At 40.0% G+C, this 20,218-nt stretch overlaps 1 protein-coding gene across 1 annotated transcript in view; it reads left to right on the top strand.

Annotated features, from left to right (window-relative positions):
• The first annotated feature begins 1,902 nt into the window (after positions 1–1,902).
• Positions 1,903–20,218, top strand: part of Dsg2 (desmoglein 2) — a 46,721-nt gene continuing 28,405 nt past the window's right edge. The window contains exons 1-2 of the mRNA XM_076836831.2: positions 1,903–1,973; positions 16,943–16,978. Of these exons, the coding sequence (XP_076692946.2) occupies positions 1,929–1,973; positions 16,943–16,978 (81 nt within the window). The 5' untranslated portion in view covers positions 1,903–1,928. The remainder of the gene's footprint in view (positions 1,974–16,942; positions 16,979–20,218) is intronic.

Genomic DNA, 20,218 nt, shown 5'->3' with positions numbered 1-20,218 from the left:
ATCTAACAGAAACAAAATTTGTACTATTTCTCATTCTGAAAGCTTCAATTATCTTCATTACTAAAATGAAACCAAAGTCTTGAAAATGAGGCATAAATACATATCCACAGGTTTCAACTCCAAAAGCACTAATAATAAACAGGACTGATCTATCGCTTCCTAAGATGATTTGTGATCATATTTTGATAGTCTGTCTTCTTTAATTAGGAGTTTTTCTATCATGATGGGAAGCAGGAATTATCACCAGTGTTTGCTACCACCCACATCTTATAGCTCAAGAGAAAGGAGTGGAAGCTAAAAGAGTCTTCCCTCTAGATTCATCTATGTAACAGGGTTGTTGAGATTCTGCCCTGGTGCTGAGCACTATTGTAGGCATAGGAAGTAGAGTGGGGAGCTAAGCAGAAACCCTTCCTAGGTGCTGAGTTAGTTAAGGAACTAATTCACCAACCACCACTTAAAGAACAGAATGAGGAGTCAGGCTGCAGTTAAACTCTAAACAAAAGTAGAAGAATGTGTTTCTCAGCTGGAAGGCAGTGATCCTTGGGGACTGGGAAAGAAAGGACTACTAAATAGATTGTAATCCTACTGAACTTTGAAAACTGGCAAGATTGGAATGGACAGCTAAGGATAGAAGAAAAAGGGGAGCAAAAGGAGGCACTTGTGACTACAGAAGGAACTCTACTATTTTAGCTAAATATAATGCCAAACAGATCTTTCTAGTCTCCAATTATCAATAGTTAACCTTTAACTTTGAAGTTTCCTGATCTGAGGCTGATTCCAGTCTTTGGGTGCCCACACTCAGTCGCTGCTTTTCAAGAAGAGTTCAGTTTAACATTTTATCCTTGCAATAATAGAGTTATCAATTTAACAGCTAGAATTTATAGCATCCTTAAGTGCTAGACACTGCAGAAAGTTTCATAGAGATCCTTCTGATTTAATTCGTACAACAGTCCTGTGTGTTGAATGCTGTTAACCATGTTTGACAGATCTGGAAACTGAGGCACAGTGAGGCTTGCCTAGGCCACAAGCCGATAAGTCTTGGAGAGGGACTTCTGACTATAAAAGTTGCAATCTGTGAAGGCAAATTTGTAAATCAAATCGAAGAGCGAACATTTCTCCTTAAGGGCCTCGAGTTTTCTCCTAGTCTCCATCAAAGAGTCCAAGAGCCCAATGCTTTAAACTCCTTTGGTTCTTCTAATAACTGTTTCTCCCCAAAGCTGATAAGTCGCAAACCTTTCGGAAGCAATGAAGGGGTCACAGGAAAGGAGAAGGAAAATGCCACCTGGAATTCTGCCCCGGAGAGCGGGCCCCACACACCGCGGCTGTGGCTGCCTTAAGGACGCAGGTCCCCCGCGTCACCAGTCTCTTCGCGCCCTCTGCGATCTGAGCCCAAAGCACTTTCACCAAGCGCCGGACCTTTCCGTAGTAGTGGGGACCAGGCCTCGCTGCGGCTGGTTGCGATCATGACACCCCAACAGGTCTCCGTTCCACTAAGCCAGTAGGGGCCCGCAAATGACCGGAAAGCTCTCACTCCCGGCCATCCCCGAAGAGGAGGGGATCAGGAAAGGGAACGGTGGGGCGGGGCCTGCCACCCAAAGTCCCCTGCCCGGGGACGTCACGGTCCCAGGTGCGTGTGAGACCAGGGCGGGAGTCTGCCCTGCGCCTCCCTCCTCGGCGCTCACCCCACCTCCTCGCGATCGCTCAGCGCGGGTCCCCCGGCTCCATTTTCTCAGGACGAGTACGCGTGGAACCGCGCCTTGGGGCAGGATAGGGAGGCCCCGGAGGCAGGAGAGGCAGAGGAGGCCTCGGGGCGTGGAGGAAACACCGGGACCTGGGAGGAGTCGGAGCTGCAGTCGCTGGGCGCCGGGGAGAGGGCGGTGTGGAGCGGCGAGCGGCCAGAGGGCAAGGCGCGGCGGAGCGAGGTTGCGATGGCGCGGAGCCCGGGGCGCCCGTGCGTGCTGCTGCTTCTCCTGGTAAGTGCGGTGACCCGAGACGCCGAGCCCGGCAGTCGGGAAGTGCACTGGCGGGCGCCACTTCGCGCCCCGATCTGCCGGCTTCCGCCTGGGAAGGACCCGCCTGCCCCGCGCTGCTGCTCGTCCCCAAAGGTGGGGACGGGTTGGCTAGGTGTAGGCTTCGGCCGGAGCCCACCTGAGCTGCGGGAAAGCGCTCCGGTGGCAGCAACCTGTCCAAATTCCCTGTGCTCGGGCCTTGGTGTCCTTTCCTAACTGATCTGTGGGTGCAGTGGGCGCTGGGGCGGGGAACACCTTGCCCGGGGATGGGGGCTTTGTTAGGAGGCTTTTTGCGACGAGAATCCTGGAGGCAGTAGGGAGTCACCTCCGCGCCTTCTTCCAAGTTCCTTAAAGTTCTCGGTTCTTGGGCTCTCTAACCCGTGATACACGTCAGTGAACTGGAAAAACCAGGAAAACGCCTACATTGTTAGAGTGCAGAACAAGAGCTAAAACTAGTCACTTTTTAAAATGTCTTTTACAGTGCTGAAATTTTTTTGTTAAGTCTGCATTGCTGTTAAGAAAATCACTCACATAAAGAAAATTTTAGCTTTGATTTTGACTTTGTGTTCAGAGTCAGTGTTTTAAAACGATTTCCTAATGCTAAAGAAAATAAACGTAATATTTGGGGGCTTTTTTCTTTTTTTCATTTAAAAGATAGAAGAAAATCAAAGTGTAGAACCATCAACATCAAATGGGGTTTTCAGATGTTACTTTGTTTGGTTTTGTTTTGGGTATGGGGTTGGGGGTGGGGAGGGTTAAACTCAGGGGCGTTTAACCACTGAGCTACATCCCCCGCCCTTTTTACTTTCTGAGACTAGGTCTAAGTTGCTCAAGACATCCAAAAAGTTGCTAAGATTGGCTTTGAACTCGCTATTTTCCTGCCTCAGCCTCAGTGGCTGCCTCAGTCACTGGGAGAGGTTGACCTTTTAAAGAAAAGGTTTTCAAGAGAGACAGTGTTCAGATCCAGAGCTAGATTTCTTCCATTTGGTTTCTAAGATTAAATGAGATGTGAAACTCAGTTTTCTGTTTATTAAAGGATTGCAATCTTAATTAAGGAAAGTGCCTGGCTTACAGGGGTTTGTTAAGTGGGTTTTGATAAAGCGACAGGTACAGTACTAATAAAGGTGTGGCTTCATCTTCCAGAGATTATATACAGATATAAAATATAAATATATTACATATATTTTAGAGAGATTAGATACAAAATCATACAAAGTTTTCTTATATAATGATTAAAACTAAAAATGCAAGTACATTCACTCAATTAAAAGTTCTAAATCTCAAAAGGTAAGTTTCCATCCTGGAGTTGTGGAGGGAGAGGGAGAAAAATATATGGGTGTGTATCTTTATATATCTAGGTAAATGGACTTTTAAGGCAAAAGAGAAAAAAAAAAAAAAAAGCATGACTAACTCTAATCGAGATATTTCAATGAACTTTCACTTGAGACAGCATGATAATTAGGAACTCCAGACTTTTGGCACACAAGTTCATTTTCATGCTCTATTTCATTTCATCTTGTGCATGTTGCTGAGGTAATTTTCAATTCAAGTTCATTTTTTTAAATGAAATTTTTCTGTTATAATATTGTGCTTTGTTTTTGATTTCCAGCAAACGTAATCCTCTCATTTAGATGTTTTCTAGCTAAGGAGAATACTAACAAAGCACCTAACACACTTCAAAAGTTAAATATTAAATTCTCTCCATCTAAGAAAAGAAATTACTTTCAGACTTCAAATGGTATATCAAGAAAGCCAATTTGTACACTCAGAGAAAAGGGTAAATAGTTTAGGCAAATTTTTCATTTTAGCAATTTTATATTTTTACCTCATTGGGCAATAATAGACTCCTCCTTCAAGAGTGACTGTAGCCAACTGGACAAGAGCAGAATCCTGTTCATTATAGAAAGTACTATTTGTGATATAACTATATATATAACTATATATATATATATATATATATATATATATAGAGAGAGAGAGAGAGAGAGAGAGAGAGAGAGTAGATGGACAGAATACCTTTATTTATTTATTTTATGTGGTGCTAAGGATCAAACCCAGTGCTTCAGACATGCTAGTAAAGTGCTTTACCACTGAGCCACAACCCCATCCCCTAAATTTTATATATATATATATATGCAATCATCAAGGCCCTATGCAACTTAGAGAGACCCTGTCTCAAAATAAAAAATAAGAAGGGTTGGAGACGTACTCAGTGGTTAAGCGTTTGGGACAAAAAAAGAAAACAATACTTTCTTTATAGGAAGGAATATAAATTATAGTCTGTTGGGTCAGAGTTCAGTTATAGATAACAGAATTTAACAAGCTAAAGAAGAGATTTATCTCAGGATATTAATTTGACTAGGTAATTCTAGGAAATTTTTCCAGTTTGAGCTGTCAGCAATAACTTCAACACCACAAAGCAGAACTCAGCCACTTAGGAGCTTGCCTCTCCTGTGATCAGGAACCGGAAGCCACACTGCTGCTTTTATAGTCTAGAAACCACTCTGACCAGGATGCTACTTGGTTTTTTCTTTGTTTGTTGTTTTGGGTTTTTTGGTTTGGTTTGGTTTGGTACTGTGGATTAAACCCAGAGATGCTTAACCACTGAGTACATCTCCAACCCCTCTTATTTTTTATTTTGAGACAGGGTCTCTCTAAGTTGCACAGGGCCTTGATAATTGCCAAGGCTGACATTGAACTTGTGGTCCTCTTGCCTCAGCCTCCTCAATCAGGAAAATGGCAATTCTTAACAGAAGTTTTTTTAAATAACAAATTTAAGGAAAAGTATTTTGTGGTCCAAATGAGCATTTATTGGTCCAAATTTTCCCTGATTATTAGAAATCTCTGACAAGCTAAATTAAATCTCTAAGGCTGAGATCCAGAAATACGTATTGATAAAATTCTCAGTTGATCTAATTACTTGTCTAAATCTTGCAAAATAGTTGGTTTGTGAATATAGCATATACAAGGATTGGTATTTTAAAAAATGGACAATTTATAATAAAAATTAGAAGCCTTCATTGAAATCATAAATGAGGTTTAGATCTACTTGAGTATTTTTTGATCAGAGCTTTTTCTTTCTTTCAAATTTCAACAGCTTTGAGAGCACTTCTCAAATATTTAGTCCATAGATGATGAAAGATTATCTTGTCAGTTTGGTTTGTCTTAGCACCACATAAAAAAAAAAAAAGTATCAGATGTATACATCATACGACACCAAACTTGATTTCAAATTATGAACATTGAGCACCTATTTTATGCAAAACTTGGTGAAGAGGGTGGAGAAATTTGGAGCTCTAGGATTTATATCACAGTGTGGGAGTAAGGTGAGGAATGCCCACAAGAAAAGAAATCACTGTAGATGGCTAGTATTAAGAGAATCCCTTCTTGGTTCTAGGCAATGTGCTAGACACAAGAGGGGTGTTATGAAAAGGCCAGACACGCCCTGCCCTCATGAGATTTATAGTCTCGCAAAGGATACAATAAGGAAATGGCTAGCTTCCCAATGGGTAATGAATGACAAGAAGAGTCCTGATAAAGAAACACACAGTACCATGGAGACTACAGAAGGACCGTCCAACCCAATGCTGGGCATCCCATCCAAGATCTGAGGATAATTATGATTAGTGAAATGATACGAAGAAAAAGAGAAGATGTGGTATGTTGAGGGAAGAACAAAGGCAAAGGCCTACAGACAAGAGTGTATGGTCCTCTGGAGGAGCTAGGAAAGCCTGTCACTGCTTTAACATACAGTAAGAAGCAGATGAATTCATATGAGACTTTGGCCTTCAAGCCCACAGAAGAAGCCAAAAAAGTCTATTTGCCAAGTGAGTGTTTGTAGGGAGGTGTTCCAAATTGTTCAGAAAATGAAAAGGTGTTTTTTGTTTTGTTTTTGATTGAGATAAAGTGGAAAAAGAAAAAAAGGGTAAGCTGGAGGTGTGGCTGAGAGCTGGAGTGCATGCTTAGCAGACAGAAGGCCCTGGCTTTGGTCCCCAACACAACCAAGGAAGGAAGAAAAGAAAGAGAATTTGACTAAATGAGTACAGTTTAGCCTAGTGAAAACCAGTGAGGTAAGGAGGCATTCAGGCCTTGGTCTGCTGTCATCAGACAAGCAGAGAAGCCAGAAATCACCCAGCAGAGTGGAGGGAGATACAATCTGTCAGGAGTGGAGGGCTGTGAAACAGCAAAAGGATTAAGAAAACATTTGGTTGTCAGTGCCTGAGGATGCTTTAGTCCTTTGTTCCCAAAGTTTAGGGGTACTAAACCTCCTACAATCTGCAGAACCTTCAAGAAGCATTGGCCAGTTGTGAATACTTTTTCTCTCTAAAATGCTAGTAACACCCACATTGAAAACAGTGATAAGCAAATATAAATAGTAAGAGTTCTAATTTGGGATTCATCTTACTTTCTCTAGGTTCCCTTTTTTTTTAAGTGGGGGGGGGGGACCAGGGATTGAATCCAGGGGCACTTAGCCACTGAGCTACATCTCCAGCCCTTTTTTTATATTTAGAGACAGGGTCTCTCTGAGTTACTTAAGGCCTCGCTAAGTTGCTGAGGCTGGCTTTGAACTCACCATCCTCTTGCCTCAACCTCCCAAGTCACTGGGATTACAGGCATGCACCACTATGCAGGAACACTAGGTTCCCTTTTTAAAATGGATATACTTCTGTGGTTGATTAAGCCTTTATGTGTTCATTCGCTCCAGAAAAAGTATTGAGCACCTATTCTGGGACAAACAGTATGTGAATTATTCTCATCAGTCAAGCAGTTGCTACCTGACTGGGGACTGAAAGGGTAAATGTTCGTTAATGTAGATGAGAGATGAGACAATTCAGATTTCCTCACTTCTAAAACACTTCCCTCCCACTACTCTTTCAAGTCCCCTGCAATGCAAACTTAAAAAAAAAAAAAAAAAAAAAAACAATTAGGGGCTGGGATTGTGGCTCAGAGGTAGAGCACTCGCTCGCCTAGCATGCTGGGTTCGATCCTCAGCACCACATAAATATAAAATAAAGACATTTATTTTTAAATAAATATTTTTAAATAAATATTTTTAAAAACAATTATATCATTTTTTGTACCCATTGTTTCATCTTAATGATCTATTCTTCAAAAACCCCAAAAGTCCTCATTAAGACATTAGACAAGGGACCTAGCCCAAACACTGCTAATCATCTCTTCTTGGCTTTGAACTCACCATCCCTGCCAATGTCTCCTTCCTTTGCTTCCTCAATTTTGGGGGTTTCTTTCATCCCTAGGAACCCAACAGAAGTTCTCACCCTGTTTTTCTGAGCAAGCACAGTGGAGAGATGTGCAGTAGAGGGACAGAGGAGATATATCACTGGAAGGTGGGAGGCCTGGAAGACATTGGTGGCAACCTCGGGATGAGAGGGTACAGCCTGCAGGTCATGTGCATTCACGTGGATGAATGTCCGACAAGCTCCTCAGTAGCCTGCTGTGTATCACTGAGCCTCTCTGCCAGCCAACTGGTGTCTAGTGTCTCTTCCCTACCCAAAGGATTTCCCCGGCACCTAAGCTTATTGTTTCTGCAGTCTATCCTCTGAAAATCGCATCCTTCTAACCACTCATACTTAAAACTTTAGCTCCCTCTGGCTCATTCCTCTGTCATCCATGTGCAGGACATTGCCAAGTTTTCCCCCATGAAGACTCTGCCTCCACCCATCTAACTCATTGCCACTAACCTGGTGCTGGTCCTCATTACATCCCCCCTGGGTTTTTGTGTTAGGGTTTTTTTGGGTTTTGGTTCTGGAGAAGAAACCTTGATCACTGAGCCACATCCCCAGTCCTGTATTGTTGGTGGTGGTGGTGGTTTTTATCCCCCCTCCCCACCCTGTGAGAGCTGATTTTAGTCTTTGAACCATCTCCTGCCTTTCATGCTGCACCATAGTTAATGTCAAAAAATCTTTCAGAGGTGCTTGTGACAAATTCCCTATTCAGAAGTTGGCACCCCCACCCCCCACCCCATAAGATGAATGACAATCCTTAGCACAACTTGTCCCTCTGTACTGCTTGCCACTGTCATATCGTCTAGGTGCCTAACTGCTCTCTTGTTCTTTGTCTTTGCATCTCCATGTTCCAGTGCATGCTGTCTCTGATCTGTGTTTTCCTTCCTTCATCTGCACAGGCAGATTCAAAGCCAAGTTCATTGCCACCTTCTCCCTTCCAGCAGAAAGTAATTTCCACCTTGTCTGAGCTCTCCAGAACTATTTTTGTAGCTGTTGTCTACACAGTTAAGGTTTTCCACCTCTGTGTAGAGGTGTGCCCTCTTACCCATTTGCTTTCTGAAGTTCAGTTTCCTGCAGTCGGCTGTGATCCAAAAATATTAAATGAAAAATTCCAGATATAAACAATTTCTAAGTGTTAAATAACTTTTATTATAGCATATTGTTGTGATTATTTTGTTTTATCATTAATTGTTGTTACTCTCTTAATGTGCCTAATTTGTAAATTAAAACTTTATTGTCAGTATATATACTTAGGAAAAAAGCTTAGTACATATACAGTTCCATACTGTCCAAGGTTTCAGGCATCCACTGGGAGTCTTGGGTATCCCTCTTGGTTAAGGGGGGACTTTCCTACTAAACTGTAAACTTTTTTAGAGCAGGATCTTTGTATCATTTATCTGTAAACTAACTAAATGCCCTAGACACAGAGATAGTCTTTAAAAACATGAGCTAAAGTACCTTTCTATGTTTGAAAAACTGGGATAATAATCTGAATTTCACTTGTTTGGAAGAAATACTTAATGCTCAGAGAAGTCAATTGGTAAATTTTTGACTTTCATACATTCAGCAATGACTAATTGTGCTTCTACTGTATATCCAATAATCTATGTCTATATGAACTGCCAACCCTCTGCCACAATTAAGGAACTTAGAGTGAGGGAAGAAGAGTGTAAGAAAGAAAACTTGACATTGTTTTGAGCATCCCCTGTGTGCCAGGCACTGGATTTAGTGAATGTTAACAGTGAGTGAAGTTGAATAGTTATACTTGACACCAAATGCCTGTCTGTCAATACAGAGCTGTCACCTGACGTCCCATCATAGCAGTTTTATAGTTAATTGTCAATAAATTCGGACCTTTTGGTACTAGAATATTAATTTCATTGCAAGTTCGAATCATTCTATGAAAGAAAAACAGAAGAAATGTAAATCCATATTTACTTAACTCCATAGATAGATAGAGTCCTGGAAAACTGTTTGGGAATTACCCAGATGCTCTGAAGTCCTTGATTTTCCACTCTTCTATTTTGATAGTCTGCTCTGTTTAAGCCAATTGAAAATGCCTATTTTCCACTTTAGTCCTTGGAGTCTTGTTTGTTAATTTCTGGTGTTTCCTGAAGTTTGCCTTCTGACAGACCAGCGCCATCTAATGGTGATAAAGGGCAATCTGAAGTTTGGGGGTTTTATAAACTTAGTGGGGGAAAAAAATTCTGTTTTTCTTCATTTTACTTTTTAGTATAATTTTCATAAACACATTGCAGCAAAAAAAAAATAAAAATAAAAACAGCCCATGGTATCTGTGTATCAATTTATGTGAAATGTATTTTTCAGACTTACTTATATTTTGCCTGATTCTAAAAAGTGTTTGTGGCTGTTAAAGAAAAAGCATACCAAAAAAAGGAAAAGATATTTCAAAAATGATAAATTCTCAGGATCCGTAAAACGTGAACTAGAAGAAAAGATAAAAAGGGAAAAGACTGTTTAAAGCAATCCTATAGCAGTTGATTAATATTTCTTAAATAGAAGCTCTTCTTGTGATGGTAGTCGCTTCCAGTTCCTGAATTTCCTGGTTTAGAATATGTCTTTTCACACATCTCAGTGTTGAAGGGCTCATTTTCCAGTCTCTGTATTACCCAGGATCTCTTCTTCCCCCATTACCCTTGCTAGTCTGATTTTACACACAGGATTTCCTGGAGAGACCAATAACTTCAGTATTACCAGGAAACTTGTTAGAAATACACATTTCTGGACTCCACCCCAAACCTGCTGAGCCAGAAACCCTGGGGTGGGACCTAGCAGTCTGGGTGGTATCAAGGTGACCCAATGCCACTCAAGTGTGAGAATCACTCCTAACCTTTCGATTAGAAGAAAATCAGTAGAAAATATTAAATATCAAAAGATTTACTTTTGACTATTTGTTAGCAACTTCTGTCTTTTTTTTTTTTTTAAAGATGATGTAGAAGCCAAGGGAATGGACACTGAGTATTAATGTTGACTTTTCTGGGCCTTTAGTTGATCTGTCTACACCAAGGGAAATAGTAGGAGCTGTCCGTGACTACACAAAACTTTACTGGAAATAAAAATACACAGCATGATCTGACAAGCCAGGTGTAGCACAGTCTTGCTAAAACCATGTTTAAAATTCTGAGTCAATAAAATGACAACAAAGAAAATGTCTTCTCTTTGGAGTTAACCTCAGTATGACTCACCTAAAATCACATTTGTTACCTCGAGGTGAACATCTGAAGAGCAGGGGAAAGATGATGATAAATTATATACTTTGCTAGTTAAATATAAAATATTTGCTATCCAAAGTTCAGATTCAGAGTTCATGAATTAAAAAGTAGAGCTCAAAGTTCTGCTTTTCTTGCTCGTTGAGATACGTTAAATTCACAACTCTGAAAAAATATAATGATAAGACTTAAATCGTCTGTTGAGACTGCTATAGGAATATATAAATGTCTGTGTCACTTATCAGTTATGCATTTAAGCTGGGATTTTCAAAACAAGTTATGCTGTTTATTCATAAAATAAGAAATTTTATAGAGACTATTTTTCCCACCCACCCACCCCCTTAAAAAAAATAAGAGGAGAAAAGTTCAGTAGCTGAAGTTTGAATATAAAGCTGGTCCATCAGATTCATCAGAGTAATCATTTCTCTACCCTGACTGCACTGGACCACTTGAATTCTTTGGGATGTGTAAGTTGTTATGACTACAGAGATCCTTCCAAAACGTGCCAAAAACGTTGTGGCTACAGAGCTATGAAGGGCTAGATCTCTAGTCTATCAGTACAAACAGACAAATCAGGCTCTATGACCAGAGGACATAAACAAGTAGAATCCATTGCCTTTATCTCATTTTATTTTCTTTATATTGTTTCAGCCAAAGTTGAAATCATTCTAAGAATGGAGGTAGGACTGAGGATGTAGCTCAGTGGTAGATTGCCTAGCAAGGGTGAGGCCCTGGGTCTAACCCATACTACTGCTGTGGAAGAAACAAAGAATGCATGGGTTGGGGGTGAGCCAAGGACTCCCAGGGTGGTGTCTTATTTGACCTTCTCTACAGCAAAAGAGAGAAACAAAGAATTTTAAAACATTCTGCCTGAAGTCATCTGGTTGAATGGAAATAAGCCATAATAATGCCTTAAAATCCAATGAGAACTTTAACCTACTTTGTATTCCTCTAAATCTCATCTGTAATAAATAGGATATGTATTCGTCAGAGATGTTAAAGTTTAAGGGGTCACCTTATCTTGGAATCATGGGACCACAGAAGGACGCTTTAAGATCGTCTGCTTTATACCAAGGACTTCAGAAAGAGAATCTGAGCCAGGAGCAGCTGTCATCTAATGAGTCAGGAGTCCTCTTAGATTCTGCTTGTGAAACTCATCAAAGTGACTTCAGAACAGGACATCATTTCTAAAGTGCTGACCTGGAGAACAAAGAGCACATTGATTGATTGTGTTTTGCAGTGATATTTCACCTTCCTTCATGCCTCTGCCAAAAAAAAAAAAAAAAAGTTTTTTCTGACCAGCTGCCAGAAAGACCAGTTTCTACAAGATGCACAGGATCCGGTGGTAAAAACTTTAAAGAGAAAGGGAGAAAGGAGAAGCCTTATAAAATGGGGAATCTTTGAAGACTTTTCATCTAAAAACATGTTTTTAGGTATAGGCACTAAAGGCTTCCTTTTCCTCTTCAGGTATATCCCATATGACATTTTTCTGTCACCAAGTTCCTTGAGAGAAAAAAGTCACAGAGTTCATGGTTGGGAGAAAAAATAACAGTCCATCTTGTCCAGTCTCCTTTTCAATGCAGGCAGCCCTTTTACAACATTGGAGTGGGATGAACACTCAGTCTTAGAGAGGGCTGGCCCAGGGCTGTGTGGCTGGAGACTTTGCCTAGCTTGCACTGGGCTCCATCCCCCATCAGCAAAACAACAACTTACAGAGAGGAGATGTTGAAAAGGAAGTGCTAGAAGCTGGGTGGAGAACATAAAAAGTAGAGAGCATCCGCGTGTCTGTTCACATTCCCTGCAATATATGACCAGTTGGGAAATAAACATCATCACAATGTCTAACTGTCAGACCCAGGTTATTGTGGTAGTTTCCAATCAGAGAAGCTTGGTCAAGCTTTCTTAACCTTAGCACTTTGCAGCGCCATTTGGAGCATTGTTGGGGGGGCAGGGCTGTCCTGTGCATTTCAGGTCATTGAGCAGCATCTCTGGTTTCAACCCACTGGTAGCACTTGTCTCCCCTCCACCCACTGTTTTGACAATGCACAATGTCTCCAGACATAACCTTGTGTCCACAGTGGTGGGGGGAAGAAGAGGGGCCAGCAGGGCAAAATCACCCTCGATTTTGAACTACTTGTTGAAATTTAAAACAAACAAACAAACAAACAAAACGTATCCTGTGAGATTCAGGATCCAAATGGTTTACTATAGAAAGAAGTAGTAAGTCATTATTTCCTCAGTCAAAAAACATAAGTTTTACAACTGACAAAACATTAGTGTAACTCACATGGATTTTTTCGTACAAGTATGAAGCAAATGTTTGAGTTCTGAGTTCCTCATGCCTTATTAAGTGTGTGAAAATAGGCTACTGCAGTAGGTGTCACTAAAATGCAAATAGCAGAACCATTTACCTAGACTCCAAGACACTCTCAAATTTCAGGTGCACATCCATTTTTAACTTTTTTAGTGAAACGTACATACAGAAAAGTGCACATAGAAAAACATGTGCTGTATCCTCAACGAACTGAAAATGTCCTGTCACCAGTAACCACATTGAAACAGATTGCCAGCACCCATTGGCCTTCTGGTACTCCCTTCAGACTCTGCCCACCCCCATGGGTGCCCAGTGTCTTGATTTCCAATGGCATAAATTAGCCTTGTCTGCTTTACACTGGCTTCTGAGATATACACCCACTTGACAGAGATCTTCTTGCATCCCATTTCCTTAACGAAAACTCACTGACCTCTCCCCCATTTTTACCTCCAGCTGAAACCTCGTTCTAAGGTCCATTCTCATTACTGATAGGCTATTTACACAGAATGTAAAAACAACTCTTGCCTCCTGTAACATTCCTCCCTTAATGCTATCCCTCTGTCCATCCCTACTGATGCCTCCCTATTTTTTTCTCATCTCTGGAAACTTCACTTACTCCATATGAAGTCAAAATTCTAAGGGTCATCTTGACTCCCTTTCCCTCAGGCAATCCATCCACAGGTTCTGTTGCATCTGCCTCCAAAGTATACATGGAAAGTCTCTACTTCCTACCAATCTTTACTGCAACTCCCAGGGTTCAAACTAGGGTTGTCTGTTGCCTCAACTACCGCAGGGACTATGGCGTGGTCTCCATGCATTTGTTCTTGTCTCCTTATGGTCCATTCTCCATACAACATCTGGAAAGAGCTTTTCCAAACATAAACTTGAGTTCTGTCATTCTAAGCTGAGAAGCTTTCTATGAAAAAAATCCAAAGTCTTCTTCATGACCAGGATCTGACTTGTCCCTCTAACATCACCTTCACAGAGACACTCCCCTCCATCAACACCAGCCGTGACCAAAGCCATTCCCACCACTGGGCCTGGTAATCCTTTGGCAGGACTTGCCCTGATGCTCCCTCATTGTATTTAGGTTGCACTAGGCAGAAGCAATGCCTTCTGAGAATCTGCCCACACTTCTAAATCACTCTACCATCCTGACCCTGTTTTGATTTTCTTTTTGGCTCTTATACAACCACTTTTGTCTGTGTATAAGAATGTAAGAATCTAATGGAGTAAGAACATTCTTTTACTTAGCATATTTTAGAGGCTCAGAAAATTGAGGATATGAATAAGGCCAAATTTCAAAAATGTAAACATATAAGACTTAGAACTGAGGAAATGCCATCATAAATTCTATTTACTGAGTCTCGGTCACTGCAGAAGTTAAACTTGATGTGATATTTCTTTAATTTGCACAACAACTCTGCAAAATAGATGTGTTGGTTAGTTGCTTTCAAATGCAAATAACAAAACCTAATCCAAAGTAGACTAAACAAAAAGAATTTAATATCACTTAAGAAATTTAATATCACATAAAAATAATTTAATATCACAATAGGGTGGCTCTCCAGGTCTGACCAACTCTCTAACTCAGTAATATCACTATTTCAATTTGGCTGATCTATCATTTTGTTAGCTTTCTCCTCGTGGTCACAGGATGGCAATAACCATTCCACATGCCACATCCTTGCTCAGCCATCTCCTGGGTGCTTAAAAAGGGAAACTGTGGGAATGCTTCTCTTCCTATCTTCAAGGAGAGCCTTTTGCAGATCCCTCATTGACCCAATTCTCTCACATTTCTGCCTAAACCAACCACTGTCAGAGCGACCATGTTCTGTCATGCACCAGTCATTACTCATGAACCAGGCAGGGTCTACCTGACACCTGAACAAAATGGGGTTCTGCAACACTGAGGATAAGGACAAATGGCAGTTAGCTAGACCACCAAAAACATCTGCCACCATATGTATCCTGTATTCTCATGGTATTCTCAGCAACTCATCTGGCAAAAAAAAAAAAATAAGATTAGAACCTAGCTGTGACTGTTTCAAAGCCACGCATTTTTCATTAGATAATACCGCTTCTCAAAAATAATTAAAGCAGAATGTGTGATAGTAATAACAAAGGTAAGAAAATCTCTTACCTTTACTGATCTTCCCTAGAAAAGTGGCTGAGGAGGCTGGAAACCATGTTGTAATGCATATGCTACACCTGTGTCCAGGTCTTGGGCTTTTAAATGTCATTCTCCAATTTCAGAAGGCAGGACTCCCTGGGGGGGAAAAAATAGCTGATTCTTAGGCAGGAATGAAGAAAACACAAGAGGAACCTGGAGCATCTAGTTCTAGAAAGTAAAGAAGCACTCAAACCCCAAAAATGGGGACTTGTCAGGGACATGGAATCCAACCTGTGAGATATTTCAGTGGCCAAAGCTAGAACTGTTTAAAGAACAGAATAAATAAAATAGTGTTGACTTGTAACCCGCAGAATAAAATAAATATATGAATCCAAACAGATGTAAATGATTGAATAAATAGGAGGGAAAAGAAGACAAATACTTTTTACCAGAGAATTACCAATATGTGTAGATGGCCCCCATCTGAGAAGGAACTGACTGACATGCGGATGGGAAAAGACAAACAAGACTGAGAAAACCCAAATCAAGGGCACATTCCAATGAATTGACACATAAGTGAATGCAATAGAGACAGTTATTTCAATTTGGAATGATGGTCAGGGAGGGGTGTGGGTCAGTAGGCTACACATTAGCAGAAATAAGAGAGGGATCTGCTTTAGAATAAGAAAGCCCTAAATGTGCTTGGTTAGCCAGTGGGAAATGAAGACGAAAGGTCAGTGGAAAGACGAGTTTCATGATAAATGTGGTAGGGCAAGAGTTGAAAGCAAAGCACACAAATGCTGGTTAACCTTGGAAAGGAGCCAGGACACTTCTCCTTGGGGAAAGAGGGAAGGAGAAGCTGATTAAAGATACAGTGTCCATCAAATTAAACGTGAGACCATTGTGTAAAAGCAAGTGGGTACAGAAGTGTGGTCTGAACGATCGGAGGTGGGGCTGTGAGGTTTGGAATGCTATGACAGGATACAATAAGAGGGAGACAAAGCCAAGGATGCTACATAATTTGTATTCTGGACACACTGTTGTGGATGGAAGGATGCTAACAGATGGTTGCCTGCACAACAAATATCAGCTTGTCCTCTCCTGGGCAAACTGTAAATACCCTAGAAGGAGCCACCACCTTTATAGCTACTCTAATTCATGTGAGGATTCCTTTGGGCCACCACAGCCTTCTCTCTGCAGTGTTGCCCGGACAGTATGAGAATAGGAGAGAGCCAGAAACAATGTGAGGCAAGAATGTCAAAGACTCAAGAAAATGAAGACTCCCTGGCTATCCTCCACATCTTTAGAATTGCAGTCTGCTGGTCTTCGTGATAGAAATGTTCTCCATCTGCCCTGTCCAAATGGTAGCCATTAGCTTGTGTGGCTATTGAGCCACTGAACTGCAATTTTGAATAATTGCAGTTTAAATATAAATAGCCACATGTGGATACGTACTATATTAGTGCTCATTTCGATGAAGCCAGGAGACAATGACAACCTGCAGGCAATTAACAGATTAAAAAGAAATGACAGCAAAATTCAGAAAGCAGGATAGGAGTTTATGGGGCAGATTGGAAAGAAACAACTGTATTTTGAATAGTACAATGCTGTGATGATGAAATCCAAATTGTAATATTACTTGCGAAGAATTAAAGAAAGGAGTTGGTGGGGTGTTGAAGAAGTCAACCCTGCTGGGGGTGTGTATGTGCTCCAGGGGATACTTGGGAGGCTCACCTCATCCTGAAGGGCTCGAGGAAAAGTAAGTGGACCCCAGAGAACATAAAAACTAGGGTGAGAAGAAAAGAACCAAGGTATGGCTAAAATTTCGCAAGGCCAATTATTTTGTTTGTTTTTTAAGATTCCAGGCATTTTTTTTTTTTAAGATTTAGGCAGTGTGGCTCAAGGAGAAGGCAGATTCCTCCCTCTGGCCCTCGTCATTGGGGAAGGGCAAAGGAAGATTCAATGTCATTTCATTTTGACTAAGGATGGCAATGGTGGTTCTGTTTTCATGTCTGTATTTTATTTTACAGATCTGCTTTAACTTTGGAAATGGACTTCACTTTGAGGTAAGGAACCCAGGGGTTATTTCTATCTCTGGGACTCAGGGGCTTTACTTCATAGCAGACAGTTTGGCTGTGTTGTACTAGATTAAAACCCATGCTGCCTTACACATGGCTGTTCTCAAACAAATAAGTGCCAATCAGTGCTGGGGAATATAGATCGTTTTATAGGGAAGGGCCTTTATCCACGTGTGCATACATGCACAACTGTGTTCTCAGAAAAGATATACTTTATGCTGTTAACAATGGATATTCTGTGAAAATATAAAAGGAAATTTGATATGTTTTGCATCATAAGTTTTTAAAAAATTTTTATTTATTCTTATTAGTTATGTATGATATCAGAATGCAATTTCAATTCATATTACACAAATAGAGCACAATTTTTCATGTCTCCGGTTGAACACAAAGTAGAGTCACACCATTCGTGTCTTCGTACATGTTCTTAGGGTAATGATGTCCATCTCATTCCACCATCTTTCCTTCCCCTGTGCCCCGCTCCCTTCTCCTACCTTCCCTTTGCCCCGTCTAAAGTTCTTCTATTCCTCCCATGCCTCCCCGACCCTGCATCTCCATTATGAATCAGCATCCTTATATCCAAGAAGACATTTGGCATTTGGTTTTTTGGGGATTGGCTAACTTCACTTAGCATTGTGTTCTCCAACTCGATCCATTTACCTGTAAATGCCATGATTTTACTCTCTTTTAATGCTGAGTAATATTTCATTGTTATATATACCACATTTTCTTCATCCATTCATCTACTGAAGGGTATCTAGGTTGGATCCACAATTTAGCTATTGTGAATTGTGCTGCTATAAACATTGATGTGGCTGTGTCCCTGTAGTATGCTGTTTTTAAGTCCTTTGGGTATAGACTAAAGAATGGGATAGCTGGGTCAAATGGTAGTTCTATTCCCAGTTTTCCAAGGAATCTCCATACTGCTTTCCATATTGGCTGCACCAATTTGCAATCCCACCAGCAGTATGAGTGTGAGTTTCTCCCCTCTTCCTCACCAACACTTATTGTAGTTTGTGTTCTGAATAGCTACCATTCTGACTGGAATGAGATGAAGTCTCATTTTTTTGATTTGTATTTCTCTAATTGCTAGAGATGTTGAGCATTTTTTCATATATTTGTTGACTGATTGTATATCATATTCTGAGAAGTGTCTGTTCAGTTCCTTGGCCCATTTATTAATTGGATTATTTGTTGTTATTTTGTTGTTGGTTGTTGTTAAGATTTCTGAGTGCTTTATATATCCTAGAGATTAGTGCTCTATCTGATGTGCATGTGGTAAAAATTTGCTCTCATTTTGTAGGCTCTCTCTATTCACTTCACTGATTGTTTCTTTTGCTGAGAAGAAGCTTTTGAGTTAGAATCCATCCCATTTCTTGGTTCTTGATTTTAATTCTTGTGTTATAGGAGTCTTATTAAGGAAGTCAGGGCTTCATCATGATGGAGATTTGGGCCTAATTTATCTTGTATTAGGTTCAGGATGTCTGATTTAATTCCTAGGCCCTTGATCCACTTTGAGTTGAGTTTTGTGCATGGTAAGAGATAAGGATTTAACTTCATTTTGTGGCATATGGATTTCCCGTTTTCCCAGCACCATTTGTTGAAGAGGCTATCCTTTCTCCAAAGTATGTTTTGGGCGCCTTTGTCTAATATAAGATAACTGTAATTATGTGGGTTTGTCTCTGTGTCCTCTATTCTGTACCATTGGTCTACAAGTCTATTTTGGTGCTAATACCATGCTGGTTTTTTGTTACTATTGCTCTGTACTATAGTTTAAGGTCCAGTATAGTGATGCCACCTGCTTTGCTCTTCCTGCTAAGGATTGCTTTAGCTATTCTGGGTCTCTTATTTTTCCAGATGAATTTCATGCCTGCTTTTTCTATTTCTTTGAGGGATTTTGATTGGAATTGCATTAAATCTGTGTAGTGCTTTTGGTAGTATGGTCATTTCAACAATATTAATTCTGCCTATCCAAGAGCAAGGTAGATCTTTCCATCTTCTCAGGTCTTTTTTAATTTCTTTCTTTAGCATTCTATAGTTTTCATTGTAGAGGTCTTTCACCTCTTTCGTTGATTCCCCAATTTTTTTTTTGAGGCTATTATAAATGGGGTAGTTTTCTTGTTTCCCTTTCTAAGGAGTTGTCACTGATATACAGAAATGCCTTTGATTTTTGGGTTTTGATTTTATATCCTGCTACCTTGCCAAATTCATTCACTAGTTCTGGAAGTTTTCTGGTGGAATATTTTGGGTCTTCTAGGTATAGAATCATATTGTTGGCAAATAGTGCTAATTTGAGTTCTTCTTTTCCTATCTGTATCCCTTTAATTTCTTTTTGTCTTTCTAATTCCTCTGGCTAGAGTTTCAAGAGCTATGTTAAATAGAAGTAGTGAAAGAGGTCATCCCTGTCTTGTTCCAGTTTTTAGAGGGAATGCTTTCAATTTTTCTCCATTTAGAATGATGCTTGCTGGCCTGGGGCTTAGCATAGATAGTGTTTAGAATGTTGAGATAAGTACCTGTTATCCCTAGTTTTCTAGTGTTTTGGACATGAAGGGGTGCTGTATTTTGTTGAATCCTTTTTCTGCATCTATTGAGATGATCATATGATTCTTATCATTAAGTCTATTGATGTGATAGATTACATTTATTGATTTCCATATGTTGATCCAACCTTGCATCCCTGTCATGAACCCCACTTGATCGTGGTGCACTATCCTTTTGATATGTTTTTGTATTCAATTTGCCAGAACTTTGTTGAGAATTTTTGACAGACCAATATCTCTAATGAACATAGATGTATCATAAGTTTTAACATAATTTGTAATTCTTCTTATATAATTTACATTTGTTTAAATTAAGAAAAAGGTTTTCAAATAAAAGCAAATAAAAATCAATGTTAATCAGTGTGTGAAACAAAAAAAAAATACATGTTTAGGTACAGCAACCAACTTAGTAAATGGTAAAATAATCCTAGTGTAATAATCATTTCTGATCTTAAGATAGAAGATCATCTGTATTAAAGTTTTCCTTCATAAAATACATACATAATAGTTTTCTACCTAAAGTTATGAAAATAAAAGACAGGAGATTTATTTCTTCATCCATTCCTGATAACAAATTCATTAACTGGCAGTTGTACCAGTTTTTTTTCCACATATATATCAATAGTTTACAAACATTTTGTCTTAAAGCATTGTAGCAATTTATTTTTAAGTCATAAGCCATCAAGGA

Source organism: Callospermophilus lateralis, chromosome 17 (assembly GCF_048772815.1).
Source record: "Callospermophilus lateralis isolate mCalLat2 chromosome 17, mCalLat2.hap1, whole genome shotgun sequence".
NCBI lineage: Eukaryota > Metazoa > Chordata > Mammalia > Rodentia > Sciuridae > Callospermophilus > Callospermophilus lateralis.
The sequence above is the reverse complement of the archived record's forward strand: the minus strand, read 5'-3'. Positions and strand labels throughout refer to the sequence as shown.